Below are 23348 nucleotides of genomic sequence, written 5' to 3'. Positions count from 1 at the left end.
TATCACCCTCACCTTAACCTCCTTCCACATATTGCATTTCCAACGCCCCTCCCCCAAGTCCCTCCTCCCTACCTTTTATCTTAGTCTGCTTGGCACACCTTCCTCATTCCTGAAGAAGGGATCATGCATGAAACGTCGATTCTCCTGCTCCTTGGATGCTGCCTGACCTGCTGTGCTTTTCCAGCAACACATTTTCAGCTCTGATCTCCAGCATCTGCAGTCCTCACTTTCTCCTAGATGATATATCAGATCCCAAGGCACTGATGAAGTGCAGTGGAAATCTTATAGAGTCTTGGCCTATTTTTATCCCTTAACTTAAAGCACATCATCTAGGCCATTATTGTGCTTGTGGAATCTTGCTGTACAGAAATTGGCTGCCAATACTGCCTGCATTACAGCAGTGACTACATTTAGGACACCCTAAGACTATGAAAGATAATTTATTAATACAAGATCTTTCTGAAGAACACATGAATGCAGCAAATATGGTTTTAGAAGAAGGTGGATCTGAGATGTCTCAAACTTATTCTAGAAGTCAACTTCCCAAATTATCAGAAAAAAGCCAGAGTCACATACCTAGACTTTGAAAACAGCTTAAGTACTCATAAATGACACCTTTTGAAAGTAAAGGTCAGTGTGTACCAAGGTAATCCATTAATGTGCATTAACAACTCTTCAAAAGAAGCAAACAGCAGATAGCTATGTTGAAGTGGTCAGTGTAAAGGGAGATAATGATAGGTAAAGAAAATGTCTGAAAAATGTGGAGATGATGCACATAGATGAATTGGCACCTCCTTATACGTTGGTTAGTTGACAGATTGCAGGAAGTTTGTGTTGGATGGAGATGGCTGTGCAAAAGAAGCAGACATTGAAGACAGCTGAGATTTTGTAACAGGTTTGCAACTGATCGGGTTAATAACAGATGAAGTTCCATCTGGATAAATGAGCCACTGTGTACTGCGATTTACTACTGAGCCATCCGGTGGAAATTTAAGTAGGAGAAGTTTGTTTTCTAATGAATAGTGTAGACTGCTCAACACCAGTGATTCTGGGGAAGGGTCAGTTGACCTGAAACATTCACTGATTTCTCTCCACAGATGCTGCCAGACCTGTTGAGCTTTTCCAGCAATGTCTATTTTTGTCTGATTTACAGCATCCACAGTTTTTTCAGTTTTTACCAGTGGTAAGGTGACAGGTTGACAAAGTATCTGGGCCTAACTCCAGGTGTCCCTTTCCAAAGAGACAGTGGTGCCAGTGGATACCCAGCTGGAAGAGGAACCACTTACAGACACCCAGGCAATATCTCCTCAGGACACTCCAGAGGTGTTTGGCTCCTGTCTGCCACCCTCAACCCTATGGAGTTCAAAGTGAGAAGGGTGAACCTCTACCTGGCAGGATACAGAATATCTAGGCCACAAATACCTTGTCTTCACATGAGCAAGGCTCCACAATAGGGCAGGATGTCTCCACCCCAGCTGCAGACACTGGGACAGCACCGAGATATGGCGGGAGAGAAAGGAAAACAAAGGCCTTATGAGGGTAAAGGTGACATTTTCATTATAAATATGTTGTCACCTTTATAAACGTTTGTTTACTTTTGTCATCAGCTTTGTGAGCAAATTTTATTTTAGATGCATTGATGAGAATCAAGTTACAGTGGCTTGACATCCTGATGTTATAATGCTGTCAGAGTGATGGCTGTCCTTTCCATTGTGCCTGTGCTAGCATGAAACTTTGAGGATTGAATGAAGGAGAGTGTTGGATATTATGATTGCTTCCAACTGTTTTAATGTCATCTTTTCTAAAACAGAACTTTAAGGAAAGATCAAGGCATTAAGCTGCAGTTGCGGTTGGGATTATACAGGGGATGCTGATTTTGACAGTGTCCAAATATTTGCAGTCAGGGAAAGAAGACTTCATGCAACACTGTTCTATTGAATGAGCTTCCAAAAGAGGTCCTTCCTGTGTCTCTGTGGCTGAGCCTCCTGCTCTGAAGAAAACTGAAGGTGCTGTTCTGTGCTGTTCTGTCTGAAGCACATACTCATGTTCTTACTCAGCGAAATGCTGCACTTCTCAAGGATCACATTGTTCTTCCCTTAGACTCAGTATATCCTCCAACTGTAGAGCAGAAATTCTGATGATCCCATTAGAATAAGGTGTTTCATTGCAGTTACACTAGACATGATTAAATGGCATTCTGATCTCCAACACTGGATAAGGTACAATGTCATTGCCCATCTCTCACTTGCACAGCATTGCATGGAAGACAAGCAATAGCTTTGCTGCATTCTTGGAAAGACAGCTGTGACTGATGGATGAGCAGACCCTGACTGATCTTTGTGCAGCTGTCTGACAGACTTTCCACCAGTTCCTGGGTTGGTTGAACTGGACTGTAGACGGACTCCCTGTGCTGTAAGAGTGCAGATCCCCTGACCCTGCACGCTTCAAGTGGTCAACTCATCACGTCCAACTCCCTGGATTGAAACCGAATGATGGCATTTACTTATGGTGATGTGACCTCCTGCTAAAGGCTGGTTTCTTGCACTTGACTGAGGACTCCTCCCCTCAGACTTTCAGACATGGCCTATTGGTTGAAGCACAAGCAGTATGTTTCACGTGGTACAGATGTGAGATTGAAGCATGGTGCTGTGCAACAACATTGACCAAAGACTGCTGATAACCTTGACAAGCTGCCTGGCTTTGTTTCTACATTAAAAGGCAAGACATGACAGAGGGTAGTGAGCCTTTTAAATTCTAAATGAGACAGCAAGTTGCAAAAAGCTGAGGTGAGGCAGAGATATTTCATATCTGGACACTGTGGAAACAGGCCGTTCGTCCCAACAAGACCCTCCGAAGACTAACCCACCCAGATCCATTTCCCTCTGACTAATGCACCTAACACTTTGGGCTATTTAGCATGGCCAATTCACCTAACTTGCACATCTTTGGATTGTGGGAGGAAAATGATGCATATACAAGGAGACTGTGTAAACTCCACACAGACAGTCACCCAAGGTGGGGATTGAACCCAGGTCCCTGCCGCTGTGAGGCAGCAGTGCTAACCACTGAACCACCATGCTGCCCTTATGATTTGAGTATGCAGGTAGGTGTAAGGTGAGTGAGAGCTAAAGGAGCAAGTTAAGACCCCTGTGATACAGCCTGGTCAAATCATGATGTGGGGCCTGCCCTTGTGCTCAAAGTGTCCAGGCAATCTCATCACAACAAAAGTTGCTGGTGTGCTCCAAACTGGAGAATCAGAGGTGTGTGTGTGTATGTGTATGTGTGTGTGTGTGTGTGTGTGTGTGTGGTCAATTTTGGGGGGCGTGGGAGAGCTCTGTGTAGTGGTGGTAGGCTGCAGGTATTTGCTGCCATGAAATGGAGGGGGGAAATGGGCGGAGGTGGTGAGCTGGATCCACCAGTTACCTGCTCTGCCTTTCCCTGTTGGGATTTGTTGCTTACTGGTTTCCCTCTCCCTCTCCCTCTCCCTCTCTCTCTGTGGCATGTGGAAGACCAGTCTGATGCTGCTCACTTGTGATATTCTCATCTCAAAAATGTGATTGCAGATTTTGACCTTTTTGTTTTCTTGATGTCCAGAGTCTCATTTTTCCAAATTCACCAATGCCCACATCATTTAGGGGTGGGGAAAGTTCAGAATGTAGGGGAGGCAGCAGGTCAAGGCCAAACAGGACAAGTGGAACAAACCTGATGCTGGGTGGCGTTGCCAAATTGGGTGAGCCTCTATTTCTAGGGTGCACAGAGCTGTGACCTGATTTACACCTCAAGTGCTACAGACATGTCTTTCCCACAACATTAGATGGCTACCTTAGACTGAAAGGCAATATAGTGGTGAGCTAAGGTGATAGGCAGTGCACAAAGGAAAAACCATGCAAATGATTTAATGAGCTGAGCTCATTACTCTCAGAATAAGTCATCTCACATTTTGGAGACCGACAGGATATGTCATGAGTTAGTGAAACTGAGCTGGAAGCAATACTTTCAGATATGCCAGGGCAGCACAGACCTGGTTCAAAGTTGTGGCAGGCAGTTTTAGAATTGATTTCAGGAAGTATTTCTTTACACAGTGATCAAAAGATAACTGACGTCAAGACATTGGGCTTATTTAAGAATCTGAAGGTGTCACAAATGACATTCAGTGGTAACTTTTGGATAAGTTGTTATTTTCTCTAGCTACGTATTGGGAAGCCAGTGCCCTTTCCAATCCCTACTTCTGTGATAAATGTAGCCCTACTCTGTAGCCCTACCACCAACACCGACCCTCTCTTCTGGTTCCAGGCCAAACTATACTATTTACAGATCACTAAGTGGAGTACTGCAAATAATGGAACTGGAAACAGATACAGAAAATATTCAGTAGGTCAGGCTACATCTGCGGAGAGAGAAAAAATTAACATTATGGCTTCGTGATCTGTATTCAGAAGTGAACAAAGTTATAAATGGAATAGGTTTGATAAGGACAATAGGAAGGTCTATGGTTGGGTCTGAAGCAGGATTGATTGAATGACAGAAGAGTTAATCTTAGAGACAAAGAGAATGGAGATGGAGCAAGACAAAAAGCAGATTTTCTGTTGATTGAAAGCAAAACAAAAATGTGGTAGGAGATTATAGTCTGAAGTTGTTGAACTGATGGCAGTAAAATGCTTAATTGAGGCTTCCATTGAACTTCACTGGAACCCAGTGCCAAGACCAGTATCACACCTTCCCTGGGCACATCTTTTGGTTCTGTTCTTGCCTCCTCACCATTTTCTTTCGCGCTGGAGGGCTATCTCTTCTGCCATTCAATTTCTCCCTTCTTTCGCTGAAACACAGATTAGCCCTTCCTCCTTGACTCACCCTTGCACGAATCATATTATATTCTCAACCTTGCTCCGTTCTGATGGAGGGTTGCAGACCTGAATTGTTAACTTTTTTCTTTCTACACTGATGCTTAACCTGATGTGCATCTTGAACACTTGTTTATATTTCACACTATTTCCAGCCTCTGCATCTTGTTTGATGTCAATCTAAATGTCAGATCCCATATGCACAGTTATGAACAGTGCCTATCTTACTCATACCCTAATGCTTTTTATCTGCCTAATTTAACTTGTGTTTACTGTTCTTGAGCCAAAGCAGTGGTGTGTAAAATGTTGACCAGTTTCTGCTGTTACAGTACATCGATTACACATTGCTCTATCTTTTTGTAGAAGAAAGACTTCACCACTCTCAGCACAGGGTAAAAGTTGATGTTTTAAAAAGAAGTGCAGAATCTGAGAGTATTCACTTAACAGAATAAATGTAGTTAATTCTGGGTTGCTAGGCTTAAGCACTATTTTATTTCAATGAAAAAGAGCAAAAGATTCTTCAGCCACAGAAATGTGGGTCAGAGGTTAATTCCCTCTGTGGATGGCAATTCAATCTGCCAAGATGTATAAGGTGGGCTTTGTAAATTTTAACAAGGCTGCAAAATGGACCATTTTACTGCCTGGAGAAAATTACCACTCCAACAAAATCTTGTTCCCTGCTTGACATGGTTGGGCCCTGAACTGAAAATTTGCAGCAGAATCCAATTCTAATTAATCCCTACAGTCATGAATCGGGACGTGGTAAGGGATGGAAATCTGTCAGGGTGAAGGATTTAATTGTACCAAAATAAAATCCTTTATCAGTTACAAGAGCTTACTTAACAGCTCAGACAAGCCAAGCCCCTCAAAACTGCAAGATGAATCAACTGGTACATGGCTAAATCTCCTAAAAACTCATTTCATTTTCTGCTGTTAGCTTTAATCACTTTCTGTCATGCCTGATCTCCAACTCCTGGTAATAGGTTGGTCCCTATAAATTCAGAGCAGTAAATTACACCACTAAATCAATGCTTTTTTTCAGATTTAAATGATTTATGATATTACTTGACAATGTTCTATAATTAAATGAATGCAAACCAGCTAACAGTACTGGAGCATTGCTTTACGTGATTTTTCTGAAGCAAATTAAATTAATCATATGGACTGTGTGGAATGTGTTGTTTGAGCTGCTGTACTGAAACCTTTCCAGGATCTGTGAGCTCGTGAATTCCCTTGTTGGGTAATTAATGCATTTTCAATACACTGATAAATGGTTGTTCTTTTGGCATGGTTACATTTGTTTTTATAATTTGTGCTAATCATGTTTGCATCATTTTGTTAACTCTGGGAAATAATAGTTTTTCCACAGGGATGATGATATAAACAGTTACTGCAGGACTTTTTTTTTACCTTATTTGGAAATGTGCATTACAATGGATACTGTAGATTTGTTGGGAAAATTGATTTAGGTTTTTTTATATTGTCGCACACAGAATTCAGTTCTTAAGGTTTATTGAAGGCTGAAGCTTATGTTGACTATGATGTAATCCTATTCATATCACTGGAAATTGCTATCTGGCTTTATGCTAGTTTTCACAATCAGTTGCTGAATAATATTCAGAAACCTACTTTGTGATCAGTGAGATTAATTAAGTAAATTCAACAAAGATGCAGTAATTGATGAGCCATTGATAGTGGCAGTTGTCTTCTTTGTGATGCTGCATAAACCTCTGGCGTCACTGTAATCCAAATGAGACCTCCAAGGCACATAGCTGATTGAAGGCTGCTCAGTCCAATTTCCATCACAAATAAATTGTACCTCCTTAAAATGTGATATATTCTCTGTCAATTCAGAGATTTGAATAGTTGTGTCAATCCAAATCAGATCAGAGCCGTTATTTATTTGTTCAACTTTACTTTGTGTTGTGTAACAGAATATTTGATTTTGTCTCGATGTGATAGATAGTTCAACAGTTTCTTTAATTGTGGCATCCTTTGATCTTCCTCTATTCCATAGTAAGATTTAAAAGTGCGAAGGACAGAATGCACATTAAACCTAAATAGTAAAATGCTAAAAATATTGCGCTTGTTTGGCTAAACAGAGTAGTAAGTACTAGATTTTGACTGATAATAAATAACAGCTTAAAGGCTTACTCCCAAAAGGTATAACTATGCAGGAAACTCAACTAGCTGATCACAGTGCGTCGAGAAGATTCATTTATATGGTCACTGTAGACTATTACCTACAATATGTTTCAGCGAGTTTATTTCCTCAAAACAAGAAGTTAATTTCCAACAGCCGTTTCTCTTCTCTCATTTTCAGTTTGGAAACATTATTATGCCCTTTATAGATGTTACTGTTGAGGGTAATGATTATGCTGCTCACAGTTCTCAATAAATGATATTCCTGTAAAAGTTTTAATGTCTTTCTTGTGGCCTTGAGGTGGAATTTCTTTTTACCCTCCCATGGAGCACATCGGTTTGCTTCACAAAATATGTGGCAGGGGAGTGATAGTGACTAGGATATAGTTGCTGCAGTTGGGTACCACTGTGTGGTGCCATTGTGCATATTTTGCCAGATGTGCTCACACTGTTTGTATATGAGCACTGAAATGCTCTTCATTGTGATTGATGTAATGGAAAGTAAGAGTGACAGTTGCATTCATTGCCACAGTAAACATTATAAACTCCTTGCTATATACTGCACAGGTGAAGTCTAATAAGGAATATCTTTTACTTAATTGTGTCTTAGAAATTTTGAAATAAGGAATATTCAACCGTCTATCCAGATACACAATCTGGCTACTGAGCTACTTTGCGTGTTTGCACAGTTCCTTTCACTTTTCCTTCTTCTAAAAGTGGAAAACTACATATAGGGCATGATCTCATGGGCAGGAGAGCTTTCATGGGAGCCTCTGCATCTGTGCTTCAAAGAAAAAGTGCATCAGTAACAGGAATTGGTGGAGACTTAACAGACAGAACCCACCAAGGCTGTTCTGATGCTGTTCAGGATCCATGTCTATATATAAATATACAATTCTAATCAAAGGCACTGATCAGCTATCCCTGATTTATTTTCCTCTTCATTGTACCTTCCTTCGGGAAAAAAACAGAAACTTGATCTCGAGATCAGTAAAACTAGTCAAAAACCAGGATGGAACTTGAGGGAATCTGTAAATGACGGAACAACCTCGATTATCCAAATGAGACAAATGGGGAGTATTTTGTTCGGATAACTGATCTTCCGGATAATGTTTTTACAGGACCTTGAGATCTTGTTTGGATAATCTAAAATGCAGATAATTGATGTTTGGATAACCGAGATTGTGTTCTTTATTGGCGTAAGTCAAATTTGGAATTGGCCCAAATGAAAGCTAACCGAGCACTAGATAATGGTTCAGTTTCATTCTAATTATATTTTCCAGTTTAAGCATCAGTACCTTATAAGCCACCATGTCATCCCTGTGCTAAACAAACTCAGTTGGGCTCAAAAAACAGATTTAACCATTGTATTCCATGCCCTGCCATTTTACCTCAAAGACTCCCCGAAACAGCAATCTTGTAAGTCTCATAATTCTAATAGGTGCAATTTAAATGCAGTAACTGTGTCATACAGCGTTGGATTCCTTGCTAATATTTGTACTAAGTACCAGAATGCACACTGACAATTGTGAAGTAGCATTTCGCTTAACATGTTTTGCTGTATAAACTCTCAACTTGAGTGTTTGTGATAGGCAAAAAAGGAACAGCCACTCTGGTGACCATTTTCCATAAGAAGTAAGAGCTGTTCGTAGTGTTTTCAATGTTGTGTTTGTGGGTAGGGGCAGAATACCTGCAATGAAGAAGTAGAGCTTCAGATCTTAATAGGAGGAAATTCATTTTGAGTTATACAACATTTATGACTCTTGGAGAGACAAATGGTAAGTTCATTCTCTGTCCTTGTTTCTACAGGTGGTACAGACATCATTTCATGTTTCATGGGCCAGAACTTCACCATCCCAGTCTACAGAGGAGAGATACAAGCAAGGAATCTGGGAATGGGTGTGGAAATTTGGAATGACGAAGGTTAGTGCAGAGACTTTATAATCTATTTCACCTTTTGGTCACATCATCTGTTCGTTTCATGTTGATGCCCTGTGCGCATTCGATGATTATTTGAGGTGGTGAGACAGTGAAGCATTGCAACTTGGTCAGCTGGGACTAACTGGACTATGAAATTCAGAATTTATGACTGTGGCTGCTGGAATTTCAGAAAATTTGAAGCCAGTGTACTTGGAAAAGCCTAAAACGTCTCGAGTGTTTCCTTAAAATAACATTGGCACACTTGTCTGTGTTGAGCCACTGTTTGGCCATTGATAGAGATTTTGACTCTAAATCTTTAAGGTTCCAGGTTCAAATCTCACTCCTGGATCTGAGTGCAAAAATCAAGGCTGACAATTCATGTCAGTACTGATAATATACCAAATTATCTTAAAAATTGCTACCCACACCTTGTTCCACCTACTTGCCTGTTGCTTCCCTCCTCACTGATTATATATTGGTTCACCCTCTCACAATAAATTGAATTGAAATTCGTCAGCTTGGTCTTCAAATTCCCCTTTGTATCTTTGCAACTATCTCTAGCCTGGATCCCTCCCCATTTTATTTCTCTACCTCAGGCCTCCATTGCATTTTGTCTCCTTCTGCCCATCTTTCGTTCTGGAACAATAAACCATTTAAGCTCTGCTTATGGAACTCCAGAAACCCCTGCATCTCAATCTTCCTGCTTACCTTTACAATCCTTTCAGCAACCAAAGACTAAGGCCAGTAGTTTGGTTGCCTCATTTAGACTGCTCACAAAGGCTCATGCTTGCTTATTTATTTGTCCCAGACCATAGCTTACCCGAAAGCTCCTTCACTCGTTTTCTCTCATTCACAAAAGCAGTTCACTTTTTAAAAGAATATAATTTCCACTTCCCCCATCCAAACTTTTTTTTTCTCCAATTTTGAGTTCAAAGACACTAAATCCTTGCTGAACCTCACAGTCCATTCTGTGCTATTTTTCCCCAATTCAAGATGATTTTTTTTTTCTTCTCTTCCAATTAGATGCTGGCATTCACTTTTTATTCCTCTCCCCTTGTTAATACTTGCATTCTGCTCATCTCCCACTGGTAAGCCCCTCCCATTTAATCACTGCAGCTGACTCGGAAAGCATGTTACTGTTCTTTTTAACTCTTGAATGCCATTGTAAGTGAGAATCCCTTCTTATGGGAGAACTGGTCTTCATCCCCCCCCCCCCCCACCCCACCCCCGTCCTCATAATTACATTGTTGATGATAGTCATTACTGACTCATGCTGTAGCAGTTGTGTTTCATTATTTTGCTGATAGTTGTATGGCAAAAGTAGCTAATTAAAATTATTTTTTCCTGTTGGCAATTTCTGGATTGTTCTTTCCATTTCTTCACGGATGAGCTGTCTAGTTCTGCTTCACCAAAAGGCAATGAATGTAATATGGAACGCTGTAACATTAAGTGGTAGGATGTATGCAGTTGAGAGTAATGAATATTTATATATGGTCTTGAGCAATACATTTACAGGAAGTTACCAGAAAACAGAATAATAAACTGGAAGGATGGAAATGTTGTCTTGTTTTATTTCTTTTCTTCATAGGGAATGTTCTGTGGGGGGAAAGTGGAGAGTTGGTGTGCACTACACCCATTCCGTGTCAGCCTACACATTTTTGGAATGATGAAAGTGGTATCAAATACCACAAGGCATACTTTGCTAAATTCCCAGGTATGTGCAGAACACTTGAAATTACCTTTTGCCTGCATTACAACAGTGACTAAATTTCTGAAATGTAAATGACTGTGAAATCTTCCTATTACATTTTCTATGTCTTAAAGCAATGTAAATGCAAGCTCTTACTTAATTTTGGAGTGTTCACATTGCTCCAGATTTTAATCTTTTAAATCAGGCAGATGTTTTTGTTTGGTTATGGGACAGAGGATTTAGTGATGACTTTTTAGCCAAATTTTAAAGTCATGGTAAAACAATTAAATTAGCTTGGGTAGGTCATATGTTCATTTGATTCATGCCAAGTGTATTGTAAATAAAAAGGACTAAAAATCAAAATGATTTTATTTATTCCATATTCTGATGTACACATTGAACAGTTGAATGTAGGAACACATAATGTTCTTTGTGAAAGTTTGCTTACCTTATCCCATAAAAGAAGTAATTATACAAATCTAAACAATTCCACCTACCCTATGATTTTCACACAACAACTTGCGTTGCGTACCCAGGAGCAGTATGTCTATCCTACTGTGAAGAGTTACACTCTACAATCAATCTCTAAAGAACATATCTTCAGCAAATCTTCAAATTTCTTATGGTTCCAAATGGCTAGAGAATATTCTGACTCAAAATTAAAATCCATATCCAAAAGATATTTACTATCCTCTGAACTGTGTCAAATCTTGACTCTTTTTTTTCTTTGTTTTGCATTCCATAAGCAGTAACTTTGAATTAAACCAAGTTCTAAATAATTTGCAATGATGAGTCTTGCTACAATTGATGCCAGCTTTTAGACTTTAATTGGTTTATTACCATTTTACTGTGACTGTTGGATGAATTTCTGGTGGAAACAAAACTTGTATTGATCTAATTCTCATCACATTTTGTTGGGAACATGGTTGCAAGTTTTTTTTTTAACCTTGGAGTTTTCTCTGACATGCAGTCTGTTGCTCTGCATGCCTATTAAACAAGGCTATTGAATCACATTCTTTGGTAATTTCTGGTCTATCTAATAACCACAAGTATTGAATGCTCTTCTGCAATGTTTCCAAGTTGCTAAGTCAATTTTGTGCTAATTCTCAGGATGATGCTTTATTTACTAAATGAGAATAATCTGAGGCAATCATTAATTGCCACATGTAACTAGCATAATCACTCTGAAGGATCATTAGAATTACAAGTGCTTAGGATTTATGGAGCATGTCTGATGACATTTTGCTAAATATTAATTCAGTCCCCACTTGAATATACAGCAAATAAAATGGCAGTTGACTAAATTATAATTTTAATGCCCTCCCACCCTTTAGATATTTTATATATATATGAAATATACTATTGGATACGTATTTGGTGCTATTTTTCTTTGTGCAAATCAGATCAATGTATCGTACATTGAGCACTGATGGTTTTCATTCATGTGTCAATTTATTATTTTAAGTCTCTCAATTTGTTAATATTAATAAATATTACTCTCAATTAACAAATTATTTATTGGCTGTGGAAGTGTCATTTGATGCATATAAAATATGTTGCTGTACACAAGCACAGTTGTGGCATTTTTTGTTTATTTGACTGTTTAGAGATTCATGCAGAGATCTGATTTGTATCAATTTTACTAAAAAGTAATATGGCCAGATGTGGACTTTTGATTTTTCTTGCTCTAGTTTGGACAGAAAGAATTAAAAGTGCTCAACTTCTGATGTTGCATTCATTTGCAATAATGAAGGCTTTTGAGTAGCTCCATACTTTAATAATTTGTTGCCACATGTGTATGATCATAGTATGAAAAACACTACAACTGCTACATTTATCATAATAGTTGTTACTAATGTCCACACTTAGGAGTTTGGGCCCATGGTGACTATGCCAAAATAAATCCAAAGACTGGAGGAATTGTAATGCTTGGTCGAAGGTGAGTATGAGAAGTTTCAAATGCAGTCCAGAAATATAACAACTTCACATGTATATACAGTCATGTATTAAGCTGCCAGGTAATAATTCTATCTTAAGCATACATTATGCATAGCATCAGACGTAGAAATAACACTACCCATCTACAAAGTGTGGCATCTTTCTTTTTATACAACATTTTGTGGATGTTTGTTAATGATTAAACCCAAACTAGAACTATTTCTTAAACTCTGTGTGTGTGGTCACAGTTTGATCAATCAGACCACCCAATTGGTTGTTTTTCAAGTGCCTTGTTATCATGGGCTCAGCATAGTAACCGACACTTGATTGGTTCCTACCCAAGTGGCCAGAGGATAATTCTGGAGAAACATCCAGTCTGCAATGGGAGAGCAGCTAAGTCTCTGTCTCCCTCCTGTATGAAGAAATAACAGAAAATTTCCGGGTAGCTGTTCTTATTCATTATTTTCCTGTGACTGGCTCAAATTCCCTTGTTGAAAGGCAAAAAGGGGCAAATTCATTTTCACTGGCACTGAAAAGCCAAGTCTTCAGCCAGTCAATAAAAGCTTAAGACTCTGTGTATTCACAACTTTGTAAACTTTTCCTGCCTCTTTATTTGTTGGCTATTCCTTTTGACATTTTAAAACTTGTCACTCACCTCCTTCCCTCTCCTCTTGCAGCCTTTCCTTTGCCAACCTCACTGCCTCCATTTATTAGTAAGCCTATCAGTAGCAAATGCAGCTGAGAAATAGCCTGTGATTGGAGGATAGCTCCTAAAGATTCTGCCTCAGCCATGTATGGGGATTGCTGTACTCTGACCATCACTTGTGACAGATGCCTAAGCTCAGATCCCCCGAAGACATGGTCCCCAGAGAGGAGCACTATGCACAATTCCCTTTCTTGAGCCCTGCCTAGCCTAACCGCTTAATGTTATGATTATGGTCACATTTTTAAGCCAATGTTCTGAACCACTGACATTAGAATCAGAGCAAATACAAACTTGCCATTGTACACAACACAGGGCTGCTTGTCAAAGGAGCCTTCAATTGGGATAAAGCTTGACATTAGTTCTATGACCTAGTTCCTTGAAATGTGAACATCTTTAATTATACATATTGCGTGGTAAGCTGCAAGACCAACACAGATTCTTCTTATTTAATTAAAATTGCATTACTGACCATCTTACCATGCCAACAGTTGAAGGCAATAGATAATTCCTATTTGACTTAATGACGAAGACTGGATCTGACCTTGACAATTTTAGCAACACTGTTGTTTGAGAAATGCAGCATTTTGTAATAGACCTAAGAGTGTCAATTCATTTTAGCTGATCATAAACTAATCTGTTAGACTCAGAGTATAAACTAGACATAAAATTGCCATCAATTAATTTTGGTGGATGTAATAGATTGAAAATTTCCAAATCTCTGATCCAGTTTAAAATATCCATTTCTTTCTACCTGATTCCATCACTTGCCTTATTAGGATTCTTGACCCTGAAACAATTCTAGTAACATATCCTAGAAACAATGATGAAGAGTCACTTTGTAATTTGTGCCCTATCCTACAAAATTACTCGTGATAAAAGCTGTGTTTTATTTTACCTTTTTCAAGGTAAACTGCTCTAAATGTATTTCCTCTTTCTACAGTGATGGCACTTTGAATCCAAATGGAGTGAGATTTGGAAGCTCTGAAATCTACCATATTGGTAATGTTTAAAGTATGGAAGTCTGATGCAATTTTTCTTTCCAATAATTGAATATTTTTAAACAACCTTTTCATTGAATGCATTTGAGTATGGCCGTTTTAGTTTCCAATTACTTGGTTCAAATTTGCTTCTTTTCCAACATATTTGGATGTAATGGTGTTGAAAGGTAAAGTCTTTTTCTCTTTGGTATTGAAGTTGTATTTCAGTTAGCTAGTGCTTTTATCCTTTTATCTGCTGTGGATTAAGATAGGCAGTCCAGAAGGAAGCTGGTTTGAAATCTTTGGCAACGTAATGGTGTGATTTCTCTCTTGGATATGAAACTGGTTCTGCAGATTGGCTGTGCATAATCAAAATTACTCAATGTTACATTTCCGTTCATTTCAGTGCTTAATGCCAGTGGTACAGAGGACAACAGACGTTTTCTTATTCCATTAAATAGTAAATAATCTAAATATAGAAAAAAAATTCAAAAAAAGACTTTCTGTCAGGAATATGTCACACTGAGTATATAAATAGGAAGGGTTTAGAGGGATATAGGCCAAATGCTGGCAAATGGGTCTGGATTAATTTAGGATATCTGGTTGGCCTGGATGAGTTGGAACAAAGTGTCTGTTTGCAAGCTGTACTTCTCTATTTAACAAGGAGCAGGAAGGATTGCAGTGAGTGGCATACATGGCTGATCAGAAGACCATTGATAAGGTGACCATATAAGAAACTTGTGACAAAGGTGTGTGGAATCAGGGTCCAAGTACAGTGCAGTAACCATTAGGTAGGAGTTAAACGAAGTTTCTCAGCTTGGCAAAGTGGAAAATAATGCCACGCAAGGGTCTGTACTTTGGACCGGTCCTGTTCATAAGTTATTTTGGCTCAGCAATATATGTCTTGTAGATGATACTGAAATGGGGTGATGGTGACTAAGAAAGCCTGCATCAAAATATAGGAAGATGTAATCAAACTTGCAGATTTGATAGATAATGATGAATGAGATTATATCTAGCAACATGTAACATCCTACATTTTTGATCAGACTAAGCCTCTCACTACTTAAAAGGTCTGAAACTAAATAGAATATAAGACTCAAAGAATTAAGTAAAATCCATAAATTGTGAAATGCAGCAATGGAATTTATAAAGCACGAACATGAGGGAAAGGAAGAGATGATTAAAGTAGGAAGAGGCTGCCGGGAAATGTAAAACCTAAAATAAGCCAGTTGGTCTGATTGGCCTGTTTCCTGTATTGCAGATATATATACACATATCTATCTGTTTATGCCGTTTATCTGGGGTTTCTGACAATCATTTGCAAGTTACGGGTTGGGGTTTGAAGAATTTTGCAGAAATTCTTAACCTATGACTCCTGAAGTTGGGGTTAGCAATATTGTTGGAAATGAAAATGTTGGATAGTGCAGTAAATGTATTGTTTTCCAAATCCCTGAATTTATGATACCTTGGAAATGGAAAGTTCACTAAAGTGTGAAGTGTGCGTGATGAAGATGAGTTTTTATTTTTTTGCAAGCACAACACAGTAATATCAGTCACATTAAAAGTTAAGACATCTCACGTGAAGCCATGGTGGGTAATGTTACAACACTCCTGTTCTCTCAACTTTAAATCATCTGTACAAAGTCTTCATTTTTGGGGGTTGAAGGAGCAAGTTTCAAAAATATGAAACAATCAGTCCGACTTTGCTGTTTCTCAGTCCTAACATAGGAATTGAAATGCGCAAGATAGCTACATTGTACAGCTTTTGGAATGCTTAACAAGTCTTTTGTATGGTAGCTAAGATGTCCATCCAGTGGAAAAAACAACATCTTTTTCTTTTTCCCTGTCTGAAAGAAACTTCTGCCATTTTGTCTTCTAGTTGAAGCTTTTGAGGAGGTTATGGACAGTCTGTGTGTCCCACAGTATAACAAGGATGGTGAAGAAAGAGTCATTCTTTTCTTGAAAATGGCCAACAATCAGGTTTTTACAGCGAATCTGGTGAAGAGGATACGATATGCCATACGGGTGGCTTTATCAGCTCGACATGTACCTGCCTTTATCCTGGAAACTAAAGACATTCCAGTAAGTCAGTGCACCTTTTGTGTAGCTTTATATAGTCTCCTTCAAACAAACTATTTCCTGTTATGTATGAAGTCACCGTTGGGTGACTATAGAGATAGATATGGTTTTGTGGGATGGTTCAAAGCAGCATTTCCACTTCCATCATATTCTGGTTTATTTTTGACTGAAACATAATTAATGTTAACAAAGGACTGAAAATGTTATCATTGAATTTCAATTGATCCCATTTTGTTAAACTAGCAATTTATTAAAAAATAAAAATTGAAGTTGCTCAGCTGCTATACGTAGTATTTAAAATGTATACATCATAAAACAGAAGATTGCAGAGGCTGCTTTCGTTTTCTAGCATTTTCATTTAAATTTCCATCAGCATCTGTGAGGCAAACGGAGTTGTACAAAGATGACCCTTTGTTAGAACTCTTTGACTTGATGGGCTCATTGTAGACATAAGGCCAATATTTATTTTCATCAATTTACTTGAGGAATAAGGAGTTGAGGAGAAAGTGAGGTCTGCAGATGCTGGAGATCAAAGTTGAAACTTTATTGCTGGAACGTCAGGCAGCATCCAGGGAACAGGAGATTCGACGTTTCGGGCACAGGCCCTTCTTCAGGAGTTGACCATGAATATATCTGTATGGTCCCTGAATAATAGAAGTGGAAATCTTTTTTTAATAGCCATCACGGATGGTTTCCTCAGATCCTTTACATTGGTTTATAGATTGCTTTCAAGCCATTAGTTTATGTTGATGTAAATAACGTTTCAGATTGGCATAAATCCTCCGAGATTAACTCTGTTGAATTAGCCTTCAGTATTTCTTCAGAAGATCCAGGTCAATTCAGTATTGTAATCACCTGGGTAACTTGGAGCAATAAGCTCAATAAAACTGATCTGCATTTATTGTAACTTATTTAAAATTGGCCAAATATTTTAAAAATATACCTCAAATCAATTTATGTGGAACTATTTCAGTTTGTTATTTCAGTAATTAAAGCCTTCTGTTCAAAATTAAAATTGCAATTTTTGTGCTCTCTATTTTGTTACACTTACAATTGGTACTTCACTTATTGTTTAAAATGGTCTAAATTCTGTGAAATAAATTGTTTGATTATAATTTGAATAAAATTTAGAACTTTTACTGGAACACTAATATTAAATCAGGTGATAAAATACAGCCTAAAGTTTTTACGTAGAATAGAGCATACCTATATCGATAATAAATATCAAAGAAAATAAACCTGGTAAGGAATAGATGTGTATTTGTTACAATTCCATGGAACTATAAAGACGTTTCTATGTCAGCTGATTACAGGACAATTTAAAATTTTTTTTTTTATTTTTTACAATCCTTAGCAGCAAGAGCAAGAGAGAACACTAATTTTTCACAAGGATTGAGCAGTGATGAGTGACTACATGCCTCCATTTAGATGTGTATCATGCTTTGTCACATGGTACTCACTGCCACAGTTATGTACTATGTGCAAGTATCATCTCAAACAAGTACTTACAGTACAGGATTTATTACTTAATCCTGAATGACTTGATGCAAAGTGGACTGACCCATCATAAATAGACAGAAACAGAAGGACAAACTGTTCTCATATCCTTTATTTTTCCATCTGTAGTACACTATTAGTGGAAAGAAAGTAGAGGTGGCAGTGAAGCAGGTTATCGCTGGCAAGGACGTGAAGCAGCGGAGTGCCTTCTCCAATCCAGATTCTCTTGACCTTTACAAGAACATTCCTGAACTCCAGAACTTCTGAATGTTTTATGTATATATGTGCAAAGTAATTTTTATTTAACAGAATAGCAATGTTACAGGAAAGAGGTTTAATGCAGTTTTACATTTGTTTGTTTTTCTATGCTTCTTCAGTATAGAATACACTTTTAAACCTAGATTGGCAATAGTACATGTCTAACGTAGCAGCTTTATTCAAGCCTGTTACACCATCAGGATCTGGTGTAACACTGATTTTACTCTCCATTGGAATAAACTGAATGTCATTTTGTGTAGGATGTAAAACCAACTTTCCACCCAAACATATGGAATTCTTGGTATCATTTCCTGATTAAACACTCACCCATTTGATGAGACATTTGCTTTAGAAACAAGCTTCTTAGAATGTGAGTAATTTTTTATAGACCTGAAACATAATGGCCAATAAAGAAACCAAGATGTACCCCATATTTGATCTTTTAAATTAAATTGAACTTGATGGATAAATTTTTTTATTGAGCATCAAATTATTAATATCATGGATGAAAAGTTTTGTTTCTGTACCAATGTTATGTGACTTTTTAAAGGAAGTAATTTCATACTGTAAAGCACAGTAGACTTGCACTACAAAGTTATATGTTGCATACCATTTGGTTCATTGTGTGAGATCTCCATACCACAATGAAAGCCTGCTTTTATTTTGGAGGGTATCGTTTATCTGGAAGGGATATGTTCCCTTAACTCTGCGATGGTCATTGGCCTCAGTAAACAATGTAAAAATAAAATTAAGCGCATTGGTAGTGTCCCTGGTTTGCCTTTTAACATTGGGAAGCTCAGAATATGTGTGAAAAACATCTGCTTGGTTGTAACTTATTAAAATTATTGTATGCTGTAAGCTCACACAAAAAACAATGGCTGTGTTTGTCTTGAAATGGTTAAAGATGAGCTTACCTTTTGGAATGCCACAGGCAGTAGAGCTTGCTTATATTGTACATTCTTTGTGGTGGTGCATGATCTTCTAATATTCGCAACTCTATCCATTTCCATGGCTACAGTTCCAATAGTTGATGTACATGATACATTTTATATTAGTTGCATATGTTTTAAATATGAATCCCTGTAAATTGTATGTTCCTTTGAAAATAAAATGTAATATTACAAACCAGGATTTTTTTCTGAATGATTCAAGTTTATTTCATTCATAGCTTGTCAAACACAAGTTTACTGCAGGTACAGTCGCTGATAAGTGTCAGAAGCTACTTCTGCCTAATTTGTCAGGGACAATGATAACCTACTACCATAACTGAAGGATTCTTTTACTCCTGTGCCATTCCCCTGAAGCTATCCCTATCCCATTCTTTCTACCTCTCCCAAGTCAAACCATTCCTATCCCTCTCATCCAATCCATTCAATCCTTTGCAGAAAGTGTCCTCAGACAGTGATTTATTTTTACCTTCTGCTGTTTCGTTAACTGTTCCTACTCCTTCATAGCTGTGCATGCATCATGAATTCCATTTCTCTATGTATCTCTGCACATGTCAGGCACTGTCTGCCAATTATACCTACAAATAGATGCACCCCTTAAACTGACCTATGGCAACTACGATCTAGTCAAAACCTGACTATATTATCGCCATTTATGTCAAATCAACAAAACCTTCAAAGGCCTATTGGTTCTGTTGGTGGAATCTTATAGGGGCATGAATGACATGGACTACAGTGAGATTTGGGGCATGAAGTCCAGCGAGGCCTATCTTGAGATGGGAGCAGCTCAGTTCATTTTATGCTTTTTGACAAGCAGCATGGTGGATTTCTTAGGCAGAAGTGAGTTGGCAGTTAAAAGGGTGATTGTTTTGTTTATGCCTCCACTTGTCTCATTAATATTCAGATTTCTACCTTCTCAAAGTTACCATCAAACTGCATGTCGAGAACAACCTAACAAGCCCCACCACCCTGTGGCCGACCACTTCAACTCCCCTTCCCACTTTCCCCAAGGACATGCAAATCCTGGGCTGCCTCCACTGCCAAATCAAAGCCATCTGACAACTGGAGGGAAACATGCCTCATCTTCCCCCTTGGGACCCTTCAACCACCCGGCATCAACATTAACTTGACTAGTTTCCAAATCTCCCCCCTCCAACCTCATCCTAGATCGAACCTTCCAACTCAGCACTGCCCTCTTGATCTGTCCTACCTGTCCATCTTCCTTCCCACCTATCTGCTCCACCAATTGCATTCCCAGCTACCTTCACCCTCAGACACACCCCACCCTTCTTTTTTTTTTAGATTAGATTAGATTACATTACAGTGTCGAAACAGGCCCTTCGGCCCAACAAGTCCACACCGACCCGCCGAAGCGAAACCCACCCATACCCCTACATTTGCCCCTTACCTAACACTACGGGCAATTTAGCATGGCCAATTCACCTGACCCTGCACATCTTTTGGACTGTGGGAGGAAACCGGAGCACCCGGAGGAAACCCACGCAGACACTGGGAGAACGTGCAAACTCCACACAGTCAGTCGCCTGAGGCGGGAATTGAACCCGGGTCTCAGGCGCTGTGAGGCAGCAGTGCTAACCACTGTGCCACCGTGTTAATCTCTCAGCCCCCTTCCACTTCCATATTCCTGATGAAGAGCTTCATGCCTGAAATTTCGACTCTCCTGCTTCTCAGATGCTGCTTGACCTGCTGTGCTTTTCCACACTTTTCGACTCTGACTCTCCAGCATCTGCACTCCTCACTTTCTCATGAATGTCAAGAAGCCTTGGCGAGGAAACCTGACTGATTCAGCTCACTTCTTTCTCCAGACAATATCTGGACACTGGACACCAACATCTCAGGGCATGGTCTGTGGACACCAGTTACATGCACCTCACACCCATGAACATTTGACATGTGCCAGCCTTGAGGAGCCTTCGTATCACATCTCCTGATCACCTACAGGACCTCCTGCACTTAATGCTGCATTGTGGGCTGCATTGGTAACTCACTGAAGCTGCAGCAAAGATACTGTGTGCCCAGAGAGACAATCCCCATGCTACAACTCCAGGCTCTTCAATTGCTGTTAGATCACACACACACTTTGACCCTACCTGGATGCTCACGCCATCCCTGCCTTGCCGTGCCTTGCTTTTTTTTTTCACTTTGCTGCCTCGCCCAGAGCTAATAGGCTCTTTGTTATATCTGAGTTGCCTTGCTGTTTAGCACAGACACAAAGCTAGGGGACTTGTCATGGTTGGTAGCAGTGCTCAGTTAAGTCTGCAGGGATCATCTTCAGTCAGGGGATGCTGGCATAGTGAGTCAAGGGCAGCCTGTGAAACAAGTCCAGGAACTTTGACTGCTCAAGCAGCTGGCTGACAGTTTGAGTCGATATGCTGTCCACATAAGGGATGAGGAACTCCATATTGGACAGCTCATCATGCAAGCACCAGTCTTTCTGCCCTATTGGGGCTGTTTTCCTCTCATTTGATGGAGGTGAAAGGGGCTGGCACAGTTGTTACTTTTGGTGCAGGTGGGAAGGTGCTCTGAAGAAGTGAGTAGGCAGCACAGAGGGCATCCAGGGTTAGTGGAGTCAGGTGTTGGGGTAGATGAGAACATGTGATAGAAGATAAAGAAGGATGTGAGCAAGTAAGGAAGGCAACAGTGAGCTTGGTAGAGCATCAGTTTTGGTGGGCAGTGAGTAGTAGAATTAGAGTGAGTGTGAGGTATCTGCAAGGAAATGACAGCATTTGCACTGGTGATATGGAGAAAGTCATTGACTTTCTTCACACATTGCTATGCCTTCCTACAAATAACATTGACTACATTGTGCTGGGCATTAACCCTGGTTACACTGGCATGGTCTGGTATCACAGCCTCTACTCCTGGTCCTGAGGTGGGTTGACGAAGTCCTACTGGTCCACTGCCTCATCCATCAGGATGCCTAGGTCCCTATTAACATTTCCTCTTGACTGCCAAATGCCAGGAGCCATGCAGGTCAGCTCCAGACTGAAAGTTCTTGCCTGGGGAGTACAACTGGATTTTAATGGTGGAGTAGGTGCGAGGAATGTTGATGAATCCTGATATATCTGTTAAGTGGTGAGTTGTTCTGGGTATGATGGGATTGAAATTGGATGTGAGAGATGCTGTAGGAGCAGGGTAGGTATTTAATGAGAGCAGTCTGAGGTATGGTAAGATGGCCACTCACTGCAACTTTGACTTTGCCAAACAAAAGTAAGATTCGGCCCATAATCGTAAACTCTTTACTTTTAGTCATGCATTGAATTCCTATGGGAGGAAGCTATCATTTACTATTTTTGAGAAACATACACAGCAGTAGAATCTCCCATCATTTTAGTTCCACCCTAGGGTGCAACATAGAAACTTCCCAAAGCACCAACAATACTGGAAATGTTGGGAAACTGCTGACTGGAGATCTATGCTGTTTCTATATTACTAACACTCCTGGTTTAGTTTAGTATTTATTGGTTATACACTTGTATGTTAATGCAGGAAAGTCACCAGCAGTGCTCACCTTTGCTTTACAAGCAGCAAAATAAGAGAGTTCTGTAGTTCATTTAAAAGGGAAGTGGAATCAGTTTTTTAAAGCCTGTTGAAAAATATATTTATGACTTTGCATTATTTATAGTTGTAATATTCTTGAATAGTAAGCAATACTGGAAATGTGACCTGCTAACCCTTGACCTGGAAGCATCACCAACAGAAAGAGAGTCAAGAAGGAAGCAGTGTGTTTGGCAGACTGTAGCACAAATCGAGGAGCTGCAGATGATTAGTTTGTAGATGCAAACACAAAAATGTCAGTTAATGGTAATAGGAACACAGTAAACACTTGGGAGGAGAAACAGCAAACCTCTCCTTAGAAGAGGTTAGTTTTTCATCTGACAGAAAAGGATACAAGAGCTCTTTGAGGTACTGTGTGAGTAAAAAGAGTCTAAATTTTTAATTGGTGTGTGAAGTGCTTGGAGATATTAAAGAACTGTGTTTTCCCAGAAGTGGTCAAACCATGAACTGGTTTGGATTTAGCAATTGGTTGGAAAAGAACACTGGAAAGTCGCACCATCTGGATTGTCGTGAACTGAGCGATAGAAGATTCACAGAACTGTGCCTTATTGGTGGTGATTGTACTTGCGAAACTTAAAGGCAAAGTTGGTGTTGGATAGGATTCCTGATTTACCCAATGGGAATAAAAGGCAGCACATTGTGGCACTGTGTGGCTATGCACTGCCACATTATAGCAGGTAGTGATATGAGTGCTTGTGTTTGCACATGATTTGGAGGCGATGTGTTGGACTGGGGAGTACAAAGTTAAAAATTATAGTCCAACAGGTTTAT

At 39.4% G+C, this 23348-nt stretch overlaps 1 protein-coding gene across 3 annotated transcripts in view; it reads left to right on the top strand.

Annotated features, from left to right (window-relative positions):
• Positions 1-19182, top strand: part of aacs (acetoacetyl-CoA synthetase) — a 155316-nt gene extending 136134 nt beyond the window's left edge. For 2 of the 3 annotated variants that reach the window (XM_043715806.1, XM_043715805.1), the window contains exons 14-19: positions 8793-8906; positions 10492-10617; positions 12463-12532; positions 14178-14236; positions 16097-16299; positions 17923-19182. In XM_043715806.1, the coding sequence (XP_043571741.1) occupies positions 8793-8906; positions 10492-10617; positions 12463-12532; positions 14178-14236; positions 16097-16299; positions 17923-18060 (710 nt within the window). In that variant the 3' untranslated portion in view covers positions 18061-19182. Of the gene's footprint in view, positions 1-8792; positions 8907-10491; positions 10618-12462; positions 12533-14177; positions 14249-16096; positions 16300-17922 lie in introns of those variants that run through there. The other variant, XM_043715807.1, reaches the window with a different exon arrangement.
• The last annotated feature ends 4166 nt before the right edge of the window (positions 19183-23348 follow it).

Source organism: Chiloscyllium plagiosum, chromosome 25 (assembly GCF_004010195.1).
Source record: "Chiloscyllium plagiosum isolate BGI_BamShark_2017 chromosome 25, ASM401019v2, whole genome shotgun sequence".
In the NCBI taxonomy this organism is placed as follows: domain Eukaryota; kingdom Metazoa; phylum Chordata; class Chondrichthyes; order Orectolobiformes; family Hemiscylliidae; genus Chiloscyllium; species Chiloscyllium plagiosum.
The sequence above is the reverse complement of the archived record's forward strand: the minus strand, read 5'-3'. Positions and strand labels throughout refer to the sequence as shown.